Below are 18900 nucleotides of genomic sequence, written 5' to 3' on the forward strand. Positions count from 1 at the left end.
TGAAGTTTATTCTCCTAAAAAAAAAGGAAAAAATATAGTTATAAGAAACTTGGAAAATTAGTAACAATAAATTCTCATTCATGAGTTTTTAATATTTATAATTAGATCAGTTTTGATTTCTATGACTTTTTAGTATTAATAAAATCATTTTTTAAGTTTTAAATCATTTCCCAAAATTATTAATCCTATAGATCAAATATCACTTATTTCATAATCTATTTATCAAATGAAAAATTTAGAAAAACATGTGTTATTCGAAAAAGGATAATATTTGAAGTTTGATTTGGTAAATAGGAACCAAAGAAGAAAGAGAATGTATTATATTTTATTTTATTTTTTATGTTTTTCTTAAAACTATATGTTTATTTTTATTTTCATTATTTTCTTTTATTTTTTGAAAACCTTTACAAACAACTTCTAGTTGTTCTCTAAAATCCTTTATCTATTTTACTTTATTTTTAAAAATTATTTTTAGAAAATAACTACAAACTAGTGTTATAAAATTTTTAAATGGTTTATTTACTTCTAAAGAAACCGGCTCTAAATATTTGATTATCCATTCTCTTAAATTTTCTTTATTAATTTTTAAGAAAGCATTTTTTTCTATAATTCCTAGTTCTCTTTGTACAACAAGAAAATCAAAAGGTAGGAATAACTTTCATTTTGTTTTTGGAAATAAAGTTGAAACATAAATATATTTCAATGTTTCAATGTTTTTCTCCACTTTTCATGTTTGTGGCTTATCAAGTAAATAAATATAACATAAATAAAAAATAAAAAATAAACATCTACTTAAAACTGATTGAAAAGAAATCAATTTCTATTCATTTTTCTTCAATATAATAATAAAAAATAAATAAAACTTAACCAATTATAACAAAAATCATTTTCTCTTCTATTATTTTATTGATTAATTTTCTCCATCACCAAATAGAAAAAATTGTTTGATAATCAATTTAAGTCATATAAAATATGAAATCTAATAAAACTAAGAATTTTTATTTGTTATTCAAACTTCGTGGATATATGTGGGTGTGTGGTGGCACTTGCAACTTATCTCTCAAAGGTTCTAAAAAATATGTAGATTAAATTGAAAGTTATACTTTGAACGAATTCAAATAAATGTTTGTTGGCTTGGTTGCGAAGTCACAATTATATTAAAGTGATAGTTCTAATTTAAAATTGGTTGTGAGTATAACTTGTAATCAATGATCAACTATATGATTGTCACTACTAATTTTGCTTCAATCCAAGATTGGTGTTCTTGATGGAAGCACCATCTTGTAGGGGTGTAATAAGGAAAGTTCATACTTTCCAAACAAATCACCATACAATCCTCTTTGATTCATTATTCTTATTGAAACTATCAAAATTTACCTTACCCACTGAGGACCTTAGAAAAGGCATACCTTGAAGACTAACCAATCGATGGACCTAATCCTCAAAAGAAGAGACTAACTACCTTTGGTAGGTTGTGAAGAAAAGTCAATGAAATGTAGAAAAGTCTGCTCTAGCTACAAACCCATCGGCTATAAGGGATTTTTTATAATTGTAAGATGAATTTAAAATTAAAATTTTAAAATACAGTACAATGAAAATCATTTCCAAATCTATGGTAATATCTGTCACTTTTAAAGGTGACTCTTAAAAAGACACTTTACATCATTTTTATATAAATTATACACATTCATAAAAATTGAATTTACATCGAAGGTGCCTTTTCAAGAAACACATTCCACAATTTTTATATCAATAACACACGTTAAAAAAATTTGAATTTACATTAAAAGTGCCTCTTCAAAAGACACCTTTTATAATTTTACAAAATCGAATTTATATTAAAAGCGTCTTTTAAATAGACATTTTTCATAGTTTTCATATCAGTTGCATAATAAAAAAATTGAATTTATACTAAAGATGTTTTCTTAAGGCACACTTTTTACAATTTTACAAAATTAAATTTACATTAAAGTTGTCTCTTGAAGAGACACCTTCAACAATTATTGCATCGATCATCTATTGAAATAATTGAATTTATACTAAAAGTGTATTTTTAAAAGACACATTTCACAATTCCATAAAATTAAATTTATATTGAAAAGTTTTCCTTCAAGAGACATTTTTAGTATAAATTTAATTTGTTTGATAAGTGACTAATATAAAAATTATGAAAAGTGTTTCTTCAAAAGATACATTTAGTATAAATTCAATTTTGTGCAATTGTATAGACTCCTTTAATGTAAATTCAATTTTTTTCATTATGTGACTGATATAAAAATTATCAAAGAAGAGACTCTTTTAGTATTAATTTGATTTTATGGTATTATGGAAATGATAATTCTTTAGTATAAATCCAAATTTCTTTTAACGTGTATAACTAATAAAAAAATTATGAAAAAGTGTCTTTTGATGAGACACTGTTAATATATATTCAATTTTTTTTAATATTTATGGTTGATATGAAAAATATAAAAGATGTCTCCTCAGGAAACACCTGACAAAAACTACAATAGATTTGAAATTATTTTTCAAAGTATCATATTTTAAGAATTATTTTTTAAATAGGCGTACAAGTAAAAAAAAAGCCCGCAATTAAAACAGACATTCCATAGCTGATGTAACCACTTTGAAATTTGTGTAAAAATTATCATGAAGATGTAGAATAAAATTACTCTTTATATAGATTAATAGGTAGAATCATTTATTTTGTTTAATCAGCATACCAATTGCATATTCATATTTTATTTATTATAGGTTGTGAATAGTCTTTTTTTTTGCCCTTTTGTGTCTCGTGTGTGTATATATTGTAAAAATTCAATGATACATAATTGAAGTTTTCTGCCTATTCCATTAACCTTTCCTCTTTAGAGTCATTATTCACTTTGGGTACTTTAAAGATAAAATTTAAAAAATTCGTATATTTAATATAAAAATTGCTATTATTTTTTATTTATAAAGTCATAAAACATAAAGTATGTCTAAAAGGAGTACTAAATGATTATACTAACAAATTTTAAAATTTGCATATCCATTTATGCTCAATTTGATCTCACTGGTTGTCACCAAAAATATTTTAAATTTAATCAATGATTCTTTATTGAAACATGAAAGAAACGGAAAGCTTAGAATGATTTATCATATTGCCTAAAACATCAGTGACATGAACGATGATAAGACTCAAAAATGATGACATTCATATTTTTCCATTAAAGACAATAAAGATCCTATCAACCATAAAAACAATGGTAACAAGATTCAGATCATACATTATTGTTAGGTAGAAAGAAGGCAATTCAATGGATCTATTATTTTCAATTAATCTATCATTTTTCTCGGTAGTATGTGATGAACTTGTCTAGGTCCTTCCGGATACCAATCATGTGAATGTAAGATTCAGTTTTAAGGGACATCATCAGAATGTATCATACAGCATTGCAACGTTGTCCCATAGCCTAAATAAAAGTCTTAATTTTAAAATGGTATTTAGTAAGGACAAGCCAAAAGTTCGAGACTACAATTTCTTTTATTTTGTATACACAGATCCATAGAAATATACTGGTTTCTCTTCGGGCCTGCCTATCAAAGATGAATGTTGATGATAGGCAACAGGGAGGTGTTGATCTAAGCACTCCCCTTACTACATCAAACAAACAAGGCTCCACTGGTGATGGAATTTTTTTTTAAATATCAGCTCCAATTGTTTAAGCCTTCGCGTCATCGGGGTCCTCGCAGTAGCCAGATGGACAATCCCTTTCAATTGAAGATGATTCCTGCCTCAATCAACTTGCAAAAGACGTCCGGACAGGTTGTCCGGACACACCTTCCGATGGTTTTGTTAGCTTTCTCTCTGATAATCAATTTTCCCTTTTTGCTGAGTAAGAAAACTTACTTTCTCTCTTCGCATGAGGGCCCTCTTATAGTGTCAAAAGCTCTGTCCTCTTTAATGGTGAGAAGACTTTTTGGCTTATCATGATGACGTTGAGGTAGTGGCAGAGCCATCATTGCTCTGCAGGCGGTTGTCAGAAATCGTGGGGGATGACTTGCCGTCATTCATGTCATTTCGCTTTGTAGGTGGCGGAATGCGGACTGTTACAGGTTGTTTGAAGTGACTCGATATTATCCCGTCGAAAGTGCTTTTGGCAGTGTAGACCAGATGGTCCGCGCTTCACGACTAAGGCTTCTAGCTAAGTTGCTAGCATTGGGTCCGAACAACATATCTGGACCAGAGAAGGGATCGTCCGAATGGTGGGTTTGAGAGTGCCGTATGCCCCCTTGAGGGGATCCGGATAGAGAGTTGGTGTGCCACGTGTCCCATGGAGGGGCTGTGCGGGATTGCCACATGGGCGTTTGGGGGTGGTCCCTACACCAGTGGTATGCACTCCCCTCACATGGTCTCTCATTAGTGTATAAGTTTCAAATTCAGCACACCCAACCCAAAAATTGTGTATGATCCCACAACCACATTCATAAGTCGGGTTCCAAAGAAAGATTGCAAGAGTGTGTTGAGCCCTGAAACAAAGGGCAAGGTTTGAATTGCCTTTGCATTTCCATCCTGTCATAACAAAACATTATTAAAAACATTATTCCAAGACGGATATTCCTAAGAAATCCTTACATTGCCACCACCCATTTGAGGAACTAATACACTGGGAATCAAAACGGATATTCCAAGAGTCGAGAGATAATGTTGAAAACCCACCAAAATAGCTTCAGCGGCATCACACCAAAACAAATTATTAGCCCATGTTTAACCCATACTGCAGTATCTTTTGTTTGCATCTCAAATTTCAAAATCGCAAGTAATTTTGGCATTTCCAGTTGTAAGAACTAAGAAGTAAGAACCAATGTTTTAAAAACAGGACGGTCGACCCGGAGCTTGGTCCGGTCCGGTTCACCTTTTGGGCAGGAATGCATGTCGAAGCGGCACCGCCGAAACCGTGAACCGTTGTGCCGGTTCAAGGATGGTTAGCACTCTCTAGCGCCCATATAAATTGCAATCAACAAATCAAAATCCTGAAAAAAATTACTATGAAATGTCCTATTGAGCCCACTTGAAATCCACTTTTTAAGTTTACGAAAATTATTTTACATAGTATGGAATATTTTTACAGACGGATTGAAGGACTTGGCATAGCATAGAAAGCAGAACAAAATACACATTACATACATGGCCAACTATAATCCATACAACACTTGTTCAAGAACGGCTTCCGCCGGCTCTATTCCCTGGATTGTTTCCGTTATTCATTCCCCCAACTCCATGCCCACCTGGTTGTCCGGTCGGATTCCCCCCACCGCCAAATCCGAATCCGCCATTGAAATTGGCACCGCCACCCCCAAACGGCCCAAACCCAAAGTTGCCACCATAAAATCCGAAGTTACCAGTACCACCCTCACCTGAAGAAGAACCGCCCCATCCGAACCCAAATCCACCAGGTCCACTACCACCTCCACCACCACCACCACCACCACTCCTGCCAGAACCTCCGCCGAAGCCCCAACTGGCACCTCCAGGACCTGAACCCGAACCCCAACGGTACTCCCAACTCCCGTCCCTCGACGAGTCGCCACCGTATCGGAAATTCCAGCCTCCCTCCTGCCCTTGACCAGCCATGTTGGCCCTTGGATGCGCCTTGGCTGTGATCTTCGAAGTAGAATTAGAGATAAGAATGAAGAGGGCTACCACTATAATAACCCTAACCACGGTCCATCGTTGGGTCTTCATTATTTCTTTGTCATCAAGTCGAGGACAGCCACGTACTTGCCGGTTCACTTATGTCAAATGTGGGATATGACGTGGATGATTGAAGTGTTTAAAGTTCTCGACCATCATCTTTCATCCGATACGGGATCGATAGTAGCGAGTTCAAGCTTCAAATACCATGAGACTAAAAGGACAACTGAGGGTCTCGAACTGTAACATAGGTTAAAACAAAGGAAGGACACTACTTGGCTGCTTTCTCTCATTGTCCAATATTGCAAACCAACAGTAAAAAGTAATTATTTTCATAAATTTCTATATATTCCTCGCAAATTGTCACCAAAGTATTATTAATCATTAATCATTATTATTAACCATTTTTAATAAATTTTTTTATTACATCTATTCATATAGTACCATTTTTTGAATAAAAATTAAAAACCATTTATTTATTTTATTTATTTAAAATTACAAACAATTTTTTTTATTCTAAGTAAGTCTTGAATTAAATTAAAATTAATATTATATAAATTGAATTAACAAATTTTTAGAAAATCAAAATAGAAAAAATGATTAAAAATAAGTCAAATTTAGCTATAAAAATGAGTTTTTTTTTCCCTTGAAAAGTGCTTTTAAAAAAGTTCACCAAACATTTTGTTTTTTTAAAAATAAAAATATTCTTAAAAATAATTAGCATTTATTTTTTTTTTCTTTGATTTTTTTTTTAAAAAACAGCTTGTGTAGCACATTTTTTTTTTTAATTTTTTTATAAAAGAAAACAAGTTACTTCAGGCTTTTTTGATAACTATTTTTTAAAATAGTATTAAAAAACATTTTTTGAGAAAAAAGTTTTTAAAATCTATTCTTATGATATTTAGTAGAACAATGTATCTTTGGGATTTAAAATATTTCTTTACTTGCTTTCTATATTTTTAAATATATTTTAAAAATATCTTTTATAAGCAGTGCTTTATTTTTAATCATTTTTTATAATTATATATTTATTTATTTTTTTAAAAATAACCCTTAGAAAACAAGAAAAACAACTTTAAGACAATTAAAAAATATGATCAGAAAATACTTTATTTTTTGTTTTTTTAAAAACAAAAAACAAATTTTCCTATTTTTTTATTTTGAAGAATAGAAAATCAGTTTCCAAAATAATTATCAAATATACCTTAGCAGCTTCAATGAGCTTCTCTCTGGTGCTTGGCAATCTCATGACTTACAGTTATGAGAAGCAATTATTTTATCTCATCACAAATGCATAAATAAATTTTATAGGATTTCTTCATACTACTGTCTATAGCCAGTCATTCAAAAAGGCTTGCACAGCCCTTTAGCAGCCACTGGATAGTGAAGAGTACAGCACCAGTAGAAGCAGTATGCCTATAGCAAATCATCAGAAAAACTTTCATAGCCAAGACAAACACTGAATAACACAATTGATAGTTGCAAGTCATTACTGTCAAGTGTCAATGAGCAGGGAAAAACTTATTGAGTTTGAATGGCAGTGCATAAAATTCATCACTTCTCACATCTGAATTATATGAACTGAACTTTCTCCACCAATGTGAGCCGCTATCGTTGCTACCACCATCTTTCCCCCAGGAAAGAGTGGTATCCAATAACAAAGCAATCATAGCAGCAACCGTCGCGTTTGACATGAAGATGACAGTCATCATGTCATTAAACTGTGGTTCAATGAAAAAACTGCATCAACAAATAATAGTGGCGAACTATAACTGATAGTAGCAGAAAGAAAGGGAACATGGTTTAGCTTCATTCAAGAGTACGTACCGGTCCCGAATGGGTGTGGACATGACCAGGTCTGGAACTTAGTTGATATTCTTTTAAGTACTGTGGTATTGAAAAGCCCATGAAAATGGAGAAGCCTAGGATGAACTTTGTTCTGAAACTGTTGAGGTTACAGAACTGGAGAAATCCAAGCCCTGAAGAAACTGCACACAACATCATCGACCTCAGTGAAATCACAAAAGCAGTTTAGCATCTTCAATATCTACAGCATAAAAATTGACAGCAAACTCATAGAAATATACAAAACTGAGCATGAGAAGTTGACATGTTTCTCAATAGGGATCAGGCATGCTAGTCCAGTAAAATTGTCTAAGAAAAATTTTCAACACGGTTTATGAAAATGAATCACTGTAAATAAACTCAATATGGAAATCACAAGACAGTTGATATACCATCAGCAGAAGTAAACAATGATACTTACAAACATAGGCAAAGAAGACACAGTACAAAGCTGCTATGATTGGCAAAGGTATTGAGGCAAATACGGCTCCAAATTTTCCTGGTTATGGACATCAAGTACACAGAATGAGAAGTAATTAAGAAATCTCAAATACAACACAACAGTCATGGTTGTAGGAACAGAATAAAGACTGCTTCACATTCTACTACGTGGCTCTCGATGTTTTCTCTTTGCCATGATTTTTTGAAACAGAAATGGTAGGTAATGGAAAATGAAAAATAAATCTTCTATTCAATTTCACAATTCTGGGTGCTGGTTTGCATTTTGTTTGCAAGAAAAGCATGGATTATAATTTTCAATTTCCAACCTCAATGCCTAGCCCTCAGCAATGATTTCAGTCCCAAACAAAAATATGTCTATTAGAACTCCTAGTTCAGAATAAGTAAATGTTAATCATGTGTTAACAACATGGAAGTGAAATTTTTTTACATAGGGAATGGTATATAGCATACCTAATACAGAGAAGAATATCATAAACCCTGCTGATATTTGAATGACTCTTCGACTTCCAACTCTTGTCACTGCCAATAGCCCAACATTTTCTCTGTACAGAGAAGTATACTAATAAGAAATAATTTGGAAAGATACAAATGATAGGAGTGGGAAACAATCTTTTCTGAAAACCCTGCTGCATTGTATGCATGCAACTTCCTGCACCTAGGCTCAACTATATGATTAGGATGACAAGGTACTTAATTTCTTCCTATCTGGATAACACCCTACCAAGGGTGTATCAAGATGGGTCAGGATTATCACACAAACTATAACCATATATGATTATTTTACAAATGGTGTCTTTCAAGATTGAACAACATCAAACAATTCATTTCATTCTTGAATAGAACCCCATGGGGTGCGTAATAGGCAGTTTGCAGTTTCTAAGCATTCTAATGAAACCATTATGCATGTGTTTTTCTAGGCATTTTAGATTTTCAGAATCATCTGATAGGGTCAATATTGACAGATGATCTCCCAAGGTAGGGGCCAACTTTTATGCACAGTGAGTTAGATGTGGGCTTGTAGATGTCTCATTCAGCTTTCCTAAATTTGTTTTCAATCAGTCTTCTTAAAGTTCTCTTTTTCCTTACACTGATATGGTAGAGCCAGTTACAGCACCAAAAAAGCCATTTAGCAAAACTCCTATTCCCTGAAATTCAGAAAGACTCCTCAAATGATGATGACACAAAATTATGGAATCCAAAATCAAGAGAAATACAAGATTTAACTCAAGTGTGATAGAACTCATCCTACCAGCCAGCCAGCACCACGGCTGATAACAGATGGTGGTATGGGGGTGGCACTCCCATATCTTGATGTAGCAATAAATGTACCAGTGGACTGCAAAGAGCAAAGAGATAATGATCAAAGTTAGAAGAATTTTGTGGTTGTTTTAATATATCTGTTCACTCACAGTTTTCAAGAATTTTCATCTGAGCTTGTAAGGATATGGGTTCACCCCCTTCATTCAAGAGAACAAAACCACCTTTCACTATCATCTATAAAAAAATCATCACATCTTGGGTCCCTATCTTTTTTCCGTGCATGTTTTGTCTACTAGAAAAACAGGGTAACAGAGAAACTCGGATGCAATCTTCAGATTCAAAATTCACTGCTACTGGCCAATGCTCAAAAACGATATCTTATTTCGAAATATTGAAAACAAAATGTGAATGCAACAAGCTCTTACTGTAGAATCTTACTACTCATCCTAACAAGTAAGAAGTTGTTAAATTCACTAATAGAGAATATGATTATTGAATGAAATTATATACTAATTCCAATATTTTCCAAACAAAATGTTTGAGAAATTGGTGCTGCATCAGATATTTAATAAATTAGATCAATTGATAAGCTCTATTGGGAGTGAACCTCAATAAGAGCAACAAAAGAAGCCGCCATCATTGCCAAAGCTTCTCCTGCATTAAAAGTGGGCGTCCCCCATTGAAATGGACTAGGAATTTGTATCCTGCATGTGGTGAGACATCATAAGATAATAAGATCTAATGTCAAGAACATTACCCAAAAGAAGGAAAAAAATAAGATCTAATGTCAAGAACATTACCCAAAAGAATGTCAGAAATGTTTGATGAATTTATATAAATATAATCTCTAGCTCCAAATTACATTGATAGTTAAATCCATATCAAATTATAAAGTGACTAACAGAGTAAACTTGCCCACCAAAAAAAAACTTGCTTCCCATTTTAATTTGCTTCCATGTATTTTTTTTTTTTCCTGGAAATCTTCATTGTTATATTTCAAACAAAGTGAGAAAAACTTCAGGATTAGTTTTCCTTTGTGGGCAATAGAAAATAAATTTTGAAATCAGGAATTACTACTCTTAAGCATTGATTCTAAACTGCAAAAGCTTATACAGCCTTCTGCCTTCCATTACTGCAATATATTTCAGAATGGGTAAAGTTATTCAAAGTTAAGTATAGAAATAACAACTCATGGTACTTGTACTTCTGGGCCTAAGAAAACCTTCTAAACCTTGGTGTTCTTATTCAAAACTAATTTTCCCACATCTACTTCTGGAGGGACTTAAGTTTGACCTGCAGTGTAAGTAAGCATTACATCATGTCATTTGAAATTACTGGTTGAACAGCACATATCAAACTACAAATGGGATTTTCTAATGGTACTATAAACAAGGAAAAAGCTTATGTGATATGCATTTAGTTTGTATAAATGATCTTACCAAGGACTGCCACCAACAAGTCCAGAACGATCAGTGCGGCAACTAATCTGGGTGTTTGGAGGTTTGCCATCATACACACCACTTGCAGTCAGAATGTGTGCATATGACCATACAATTGGGACTGAGAATAACATTGCATATCGGTCATATATGGCCCTCTTCGATTTCATAAAATGAGGAACATACTGCAAAAATGTCAACCACCCAGAACATTGCTCAGCATCATAATACATTTACAAAAGAAAATGCTCATCATTCTTCATATGCGATTTATTTAGCACATCATAGCTTGATGGTGGTCAAAGAAGTAGCCAAAGGTACAATATACATTCACCAACATGAGAGTTTACCATATTGAGCTCAATGGAGAATGTAGAACATGTAAACAGTTGAAACAAACCATTTTACATCGTCCCTAGAAACTGCCTCTCAAAAACAAGGATGGATTTTATCATTAATGCATCTACCAAGATCTTCTATCTATAAAGGTAATGAAATTGGATGGACACAATTCTCCAGTCTAGAACTTGAAAAACATTCAACATTCATTATTCATCAATGTATTTATAAATGTAGTGTTTCCTAACAGAACTCCATCAATGGTAATGTACTTGCCTGTGAGATAAAAACCATCAAAATCAACTCTGGACATCCAACTTCAACACATCTCCCCAGCTACAAGGAAAAAACAAAATTGCAGAGGAAGTTCAAAGTTGATACAATTGCACATATAGATTGATAAAAAGTGTGATTTCTATTTGCAAAACACAGCTTCAAGAACAAGTTAAGCATCTTTGTAAATTGATATCCTATACGTGTAGGATTGCATTCATCATGAAATGATTCTCACAAAATAAATATAGCAGTTCAATTATTCACCTAATAATATGAACTTGAATAAATAGTTCAAAATTGTAAGAGAAGGATGATTTAACATCATTCTCTCCTCAGAAGGGTTTTAGCCTTGGGGATCTCCAAGATAGAACCTGCACCACTGACAAACCTTATGAAAGGTAAGTCGTCCTCCCAGACAGACAGAACGCAAAGTTTCTATTACATCTGTTTCTTTTTTGAGCTAACTTTCACTATTGTCATGTCTGCTATGCTGATGGAGGAGATCATCTTTTGCAGGAATGGTGTTGTGTTGCCTGATCTGAATGCTTCTTGCTGATGGGACCTATGACATACTGGTTCAATGCCTATGGGCCAAACTGATATTGATATTTGGTGGTCTTGGAGCAGGTACCACAAGGTCCGCAACGACCACAGTGAAAAGGATTTATAATCTCATTATTTGACAATTGACATTACCGGGAAACTTTTAAACCAGACATGAAATCTTCAACCACGGGACGATTTCCTCTTAATTTAAAAATTTTACATAATCAAGGCATTATAAAGAAAAACATACCATCAACCTAGTTAATTGACTTGTACATGTAAAACAAGCAACAAAGGAGCAATTCCATTATTGGTAATCTCAATTCCGATGAATAGAAATGAGGGAAATAGAATTCTCACCATCGGAAAACCAAGATGGTAGAGGCCAACTGCTGTGGAAGTTACAAGGGGAACTGCAGACAGTGGGCTAATCAACCTAAATGAGAGGGCAAAGAAACTTGGAGTCATAAAAAAAATTATATCTTGACAGGGGTAGGAGCAAAAACCCGGCATTTCTGGGATAATTCACCTGACAACATTTCTCCATAAGCCCAGGAAACCCACAATCATCTGGAAAAATGAAGTAGCAATTAAAGCACCCTGTATACCTCTCATTGTCTGTTCATACCTCTGAAAAATCACACATAAGGCCATGTCAGGGAAAAAGAAGGGCCAAACGTGAACAGATCCCATTGAAATAAACCTATAAAAAAGAAAGAAAAATCAGTGAAATCTAAAACCTGACCTCAAGGGGATCTTCAAATTTATTATATCTCTTGGATAGGAGAATAGAAGTTGCAGGAACTAAAAATGCGTATGATCCCACAACCATATTTGGAAGTCGGGTTCCAAAGAAAGATTGCAATAGTGTGTTGAGTCCTGAAACAAAGAGTAAGGTTTGAATTGCCCTTGCCTTTTCATCCTGTCATAGAAGAACACTCAAATTAACTGTACATTAGACAAATGCATCAACAAGAAGGAAAGAGGCATTATAACAAAACATTGAAAAAAAAAAAAAAAAAAAATCCTTACATTGCCACCACCCATTTGAGGAACTAATATACTGGGAATCAAAACAGTAATTCCAAGAGTCAAAAGATAATGTTGAAAGCCCAACAAAATAGCTTCAGCTGCATCACACCAAAACAAACTATTAGCCCATGTAAGACGAATCAAGTAGACTCTATTGGGTTGCCGATAGAAGTTCAGAAAAGAAAATAAACCACGGTTTCACCCTCATATATTTCCCATTTCTGGGAATGTAGAAAGCAAAACCTCCTTTTATTGCAACTGTCTGATCAAGTTGACACAATTTTTGGCATTTTCTGTGTCCCGACAACAGGAAATATAGACTTCAACCAAAAGACATAAAAGTAAACTAAAACCAAAGAGCATATATAGAGAACGAACGCCACGGAGGAGGGCTGTTCATGCAATACTGAATGTCAGGGAGCTGTTCCAACACCGGATGCGGCTGCAAGTCGCCAGCACTGCCGCCACCCCCGGCAGCATCACCGGCCATGTCAATGCTAACGACAAGGACTATGAGATCGGAGACTTCAAGAGTAGAATTAATAGTACCAAAAAACGGGGCATGGCATGCTGTGATTCTCTTTGGCATTCCATTTGACGAGCGTGCCGTTACTCTTTTATTGTTGTTACCACTATTAATTATTCTTTTATTTAGTATATTCATTTGTAGAGTCAAATCTCTTGTTTACCTCTTCAAAACAGAACCCAGAGAGATTTTGATTTGAACCCAATCCAAGAATGGCAAGATCTTGAATGAGCAATATTTTGAGGGTCATCAACGGTTAAGATTTTGTCCCACAAATGATTCAGTAGTTGAAAAACGAAAACAGTAATACAAAGTTTCAGAGAATATAAAAGGATAGAAGCTTCATGTTATTTAAATTTCTTATCAGGGTATTGATATTCCATTGTTGATGCTGTAACGGAAATGGAACTAATGACCAGCATATAATCATCAATTATTTTGGTCAAACCCAAGGGAAGAGCAATGATTAACGACCTCCTTTTGAAAAACAATATATATACATATTTGAAATTTGATATTATATTTGTCATTTTCACCATGGCTCCATTAATTCCAGGCATAAATGAATTTTAACAGAAAATCAGGAGAATCACAATACAATCGACATGCTGATCTTGTCTGAGTGTGGGATCCATTTCATCCTTTCCATTGTTATTGAAGTAGTTTCATATCATATTTATTCTATTTATGGTTGACTGATGGGTAAGTCAGTGTTGGGGATTATAGCCGTACTGAATTCAAATAAGGTTTTTCAAATACTGAAGTCAAGCATTCTGAATTCTCTCACAACCTCGTAGCAATATAGCCACAAGTATAGGCATTTGGCTGACAACCATATAAACCCATTTCACGAAAAACCTTAATTGCTTCATCAACTTCAAAACACCTGGAGTATGCTTCTATGATCATATTCTGACCAAATGTATCTGACACTTTCATTTGTTCGGTTGACATACTGGCTTTGACAGCAAACACCACAAGTAGAAGAAAATTCAGTGGCCGATCTAAAGATGATTTCACAGCTAAAACAAGGAAACAAAGGCTTTGTGTGAAGAAAATAGTTTTGAAAAATAGTTTTTGGAAACAGTTTTTAAAAACTATTCTTCATTTGTAAAATAAAAGTCTTTTTAAAAACTTAAAATGTTTTAAAATTATTTTTTAATATTTTTATACTTAATACTTTATTTTTAATTATTCTTCATATTTATATAATTATTTTTTAAAACAATTTTCAGGAAATAAGTAAAAAAAATTAAAAATAACTAAAAAATATCATCTAAAAACACCTAATTCTTTATTTTTAGAAATAAAAAATAAAAAACAGTTTTCTGATTACCACTAGTCAAAAGGTTCACTGGTTATATATAGGAACCACAAGTAGACAAGACTAATAATCTGTGATTACCACTAGTCAAGAGGTTCACTGGTCATATATAGGAACCACAAGTAGACAAGACTAATAATCTGTGCAGAGAGAGGAAAACAGAGAGACTTTAGTTTTTAAATTTGGATCACCTGAAGATATAACATGGGTCAATCATGCTAGCCAGCCTTTATCTAAGACAAAATCTGGTTTTAGTAAGAGACAAAGTGCACAAGGTTGAAGGAGGACCCTGAAACAAATGCAAGCCCCCTAAACTGACTGGAAATCTACAGCTAGAGACATATAACTACAGTATGCACATTTAATTTGGAGAGTTTATTAAGAATTATACTCTAAGCCTGAATCAATAGACCACCAAGAAGAAATGAAATTACACCACCAAGCAATAATATTAATCCAAAGCCTTTCACCCAACCAGTGCAAAATAAAACTTGCTCCTATGTTCCAGCTTGTTAAAAGCCATATCTTCAGTCACGATGTGATGCTAAAACTAATCAGAATTCCATCTTTAGTCTGGATGCATGCTATCTATGTCACCTCCAATCATCTTTCCTCTTCTGGGTTCCCAATCTATGATATTGTGTTTCTAACATTCACTTTTGGATTTTAATCAGATTCATCAAAAAAGTGATAAAAGTTTTTTCATCAATTTTCTTCTTGGGGCCATGGGGGTAGTTTTCATGTCATTCCAACAAACACTTTAAGCACCCATAATTTAGCGTACACTAAAGAGATTTGGAACTCTTCTTCACCCCCCCCACTGCAGTCTGCTGGGAACTGGGACTTTCCAATTTCACCATAATGGCAATATTACAGTTTTGAATTTTATTGAACTAAAGTTGTAAGGGAACTTGAGTTACCTAAGTGCAATGGGTTGGGATCCCACAATTTATTATCACTCTTATAGGATATATTTCTTGGTACTTGAAGCAATACAATCTATCATAGAGCACGAACTCTGTCCTTACATAAATTTGTTAGGTGAACAAGACAGGATTATTGAGCTCACAAAGGCCTTTCAAAAATTTAAGATGCAATTCTTAGCATGTAAAATTAAGCTATTCCATAAAAATAATCATGATAGAGAATGATCTTAGACATCAATTAATCTCGACAAATTCTAAGTTTGAATGGATGCTCCATACCGATGTCACAGCCAACAGGCTTTAAATTGGCAGTACGAGGACCCTCTGAAAATTTAAACTTGGGAATTTGAATGGATCCCTCATGATATTTTGATACAATGAAAATTCTGTTCACAAATATGGTAAAAAAAACTATTCAAATTAGGTTAGAGCTGTATCAGACACATCTTAAAGAATGCTATTTCACATTGTATTCTGAGACACTTAATATAAGTTTTTTAACACTTTCTACCCTAATTGCTCTTCAAATCCTCTTACTTTCCCAGGGAAGCTTTGAACAATCAGTAACCCCAAGCTTTAATCAAAACTAGAAACCAGAACACAATGAAAACTCAGATTTTTTCTCAATAACACAACATTTATATGGTAAACTGCAGGACAAAGCTATTGCAGGAGCACAGAAATGCAGAAAGTAAAATTAAACCCAGAGTATTTCACAATCATATGACATTCATAAGGTTAAGCAGATGCTTAAGGTTTACAGAAGGACAGAAAATGCAATAGCCATTCAAATAACTTTAACTCTGGCTGCCAGAACCACCTGAGCTGTCTCCTTTTCTGACCCAAACGAGGCCAGCATCAGTTGCCTTCTGGCGACTGAACCTTCGAGAAAATGCTGGATTCCACCGATGACCACTCACATCAGTGGATGTTGATCCTCCTACTTTCTCAGGCTTCATTGAGAGTTTCTCCATTCTCTGGTACATCCCAGCCATCTGATTCACCCTACCTGGAAATTTCTCGTCATTTCCATTTCTCGATACTTGCTGGACTGTACCTCCAGCCAGTTCCTCCTCTGCCCTTGGCTTCTTCCATGCCTCGACCCTCCTAAGGTCTTCCTTGATCTTCAACTCCTGCTTCTGAGCACTCACCTTGATCTCTCTGTGACCCTTTTGGACTTCTGAACCTTCTGGCTTCTGGGAGCTTACCTTGACCACCCAATGATATTTGTTCCGTTTTGGGCGGAACTGAGGCGGAGCCGTAAATCTAGAAGCAGTTGTGTTTTGGATCCCCTCTTTCTCTTCTCCAGGTTTATGTAAGTCCCCCTTTTGTTCTTGCTCCTTTTTCTTCTGTTGCTCTTGTTCTCTCATCCAGCGCTCCTTCAGTTGAATGATTGAGATATAGTTGGATGGAAGTGATGGATACCTTTTCCTGGCATCCCCCATTGCTCCAATTCCCCAGTGATTTCAGAGAAGGTGAAGCTGTACAATCAATCAAACAACCCTTATATAATCTCACAGGCAGACTGCTTAGGGCTCCGAGGGGAGGGGCAATGTCCTTTTTCCTTTCTAATCAAATAAATCGAATCAAATGGTATCAAAATCGTGAACAATAACAGAACTGCCATTCTGAATCTGCACTACTGTCTGTGGTTAACATCAGTCAGTACCTTAACCACTCAACATACAAAAGTGAGCGGAAGAATGAAGTGTAATACATCTACTCCTGACTCAAAAAATGCAACCCTTTCACCAAGGTCTTGTAAGTCTTCTCTCCCATCCAAGCATCCTTCTTCCTCAATTCTTCAAGAAGTTCAAAAGCATCATTGCACTTTCCTTCCCTGCACAATCCTTCTAAGAGAGTTTTATAAGTTAACAAATCAGGAGCCATAGAATTACCCAACATATCAAACAAAATCTTCGTAGCTTCTTCAAATCTCCTCTCCATTGAAAGACTGCAAATCAGAATCATGTAGGTACTACTACTAGGCACCAAATCTTTACTCCTCATTTCCCTATAAAACCCCAAACCCTGACTCACCCTCCCCTTTTCACACAACCCATTGGCAATATAGCCATAAGTATAGGCATTTGGCTCGCAACCATACAAACCCATTTCACGAAAAACCCTAATTGCTTCATCAACTTCAAGACACTTTGAGTATGCTTTAATAATCATATTCAAAGCAAATGTATCTGGTATTACGCCTGACACCTTCATTTGTTTGGTTAATGAACGGACAGCATGCAAATAAACATAGCATACAGTCAATTTGTTGAATTTCCTAAGAAGGGCATTCAACAACAATGTGTAGGTTTCCAAAGAGGGCTTACAATCCTCGGAATTCAACATTTTCTTGTAAACATCGAACGCACGATTAAAAAGAAATTTACGACCGCAACAAAATCGAATAATAGAATTGTAGAGGGGCACACTGACAGAGCACGCACCGGCAATGACTTCCTCAATTAGGGTTTCGGCATGCCTGAAGCGCTTACCGGAGACAGCAATTTTTATCATAGTGAGATAGGTGACATGGTTGTGCCTGTAGCCGCGCTGTTGACCTGTCCACCGAAAAATGTCGAGGGCAAGATCGGGGTCCGATTGAGCTCGCAAAGCCTCGTCGACATCGGAGGGTGAGAAACCGGGTTTGAGCATGTGGATCCACGATTCGAATTGCATTTGTAGAGGGGTAGGGGTTTTAGGATTTGGGGATTGGGGCGGTGGGATTAGGGTTTCAGGGTCAGCATCGGAGCAAATAAAGCGATGAAGGTGTGTTCCAATAGGGGATGAGTAGGGTAGTAAGAAAAGCTGGTTTGATAAAGAAAAACAGAGAGGTATTGAAAAAGGAGGACGACAGAGTCGAGAAGACTTTCTGAGACTGGCGGCCAAGAAGCCCATGACTGCCTCTCCCCAGTGTTTCTCTGTAACTATAATCCAATAAAGGATGCATCCAAGAGGAAGACGAAGAGGGAGTTCCTCTCTATGAATGGCAAGAACTTAATATGGCATAGAGACGACGTCGTTTAAGGCAATTCCACAATTTCCACTTATAGGGAACCAACGGCGAAAATTAAACGACGTCGTCCTGCTTGACTTCTTAAATAATACAAACCGCGATTTTGGTGACCCAAGTTAGACCTAGCGATGGGCGCAGAGCCCACAACGATGCTAGTACGGTGATTCAACAAATCCTCCAAAATTTGTTCCAAATTTCATTGAATTAATTGGTTAAAGGGTTGAAAATAATT

At 34.9% G+C, this 18900-nt stretch overlaps 4 protein-coding genes across 4 annotated transcripts; all 4 read right to left on the reverse strand.

The window, feature by feature from the left end:
• Positions 1 to 5197: 5197 nt before the first annotated feature.
• On the reverse strand, positions 5198 to 5725 carry LOC117907353 (glycine-rich cell wall structural protein 2-like). The gene has a single exon (XM_034820862.1). The coding sequence runs from the start codon at positions 5723 to 5725 to the stop codon at positions 5198 to 5200; it is 528 nt and encodes a 175-aa protein (XP_034676753.1).
• A 1319-nt stretch (positions 5726 to 7044) lies between these two features.
• LOC117907356 (nucleobase-ascorbate transporter 7-like) lies at positions 7045 to 13363 on the reverse strand. Its single transcript, XM_034820865.1, has 14 exons — positions 13252 to 13363; positions 12874 to 12971; positions 12587 to 12763; positions 12371 to 12471; positions 12202 to 12277; positions 11296 to 11355; positions 10681 to 10865; positions 9849 to 9945; positions 9231 to 9317; positions 9068 to 9126; positions 8432 to 8523; positions 7941 to 8018; positions 7502 to 7662; positions 7045 to 7395 (listed from the first exon to the last, which is right to left on the reverse strand). Exons 1-14 carry the CDS (start codon positions 13361 to 13363, stop codon positions 7177 to 7179), a joined length of 1602 nt encoding a protein of 533 aa, XP_034676756.1. The 3' UTR covers positions 7045 to 7176.
• A 2952-nt stretch (positions 13364 to 16315) lies between these two features.
• LOC117907849 (pentatricopeptide repeat-containing protein At3g25210, mitochondrial) lies at positions 16316 to 18686 on the reverse strand. Its single transcript, XM_034821509.1, has 2 exons — positions 17319 to 18686; positions 16316 to 17217 (listed from the first exon to the last, which is right to left on the reverse strand). Exon 1 carries the CDS (start codon positions 18548 to 18550, stop codon positions 17369 to 17371), a length of 1182 nt encoding a protein of 393 aa, XP_034677400.1. The 5' UTR covers positions 18551 to 18686; the 3' UTR covers positions 16316 to 17217; positions 17319 to 17368.
• On the reverse strand, positions 16447 to 17094 carry LOC117907357. Its single transcript, XM_034820866.1, has one exon. The coding sequence runs from the start codon at positions 17092 to 17094 to the stop codon at positions 16447 to 16449; it is 648 nt and encodes a 215-aa protein (XP_034676757.1).
• Positions 18687 to 18900: the final 214 nt, after the last annotated feature.

The sequence above is a fragment of the Vitis riparia genome, chromosome 18 (assembly GCF_004353265.1).
Source record: "Vitis riparia cultivar Riparia Gloire de Montpellier isolate 1030 chromosome 18, EGFV_Vit.rip_1.0, whole genome shotgun sequence".
Lineage (NCBI taxonomy): Eukaryota > Viridiplantae > Streptophyta > Magnoliopsida > Vitales > Vitaceae > Vitis > Vitis riparia.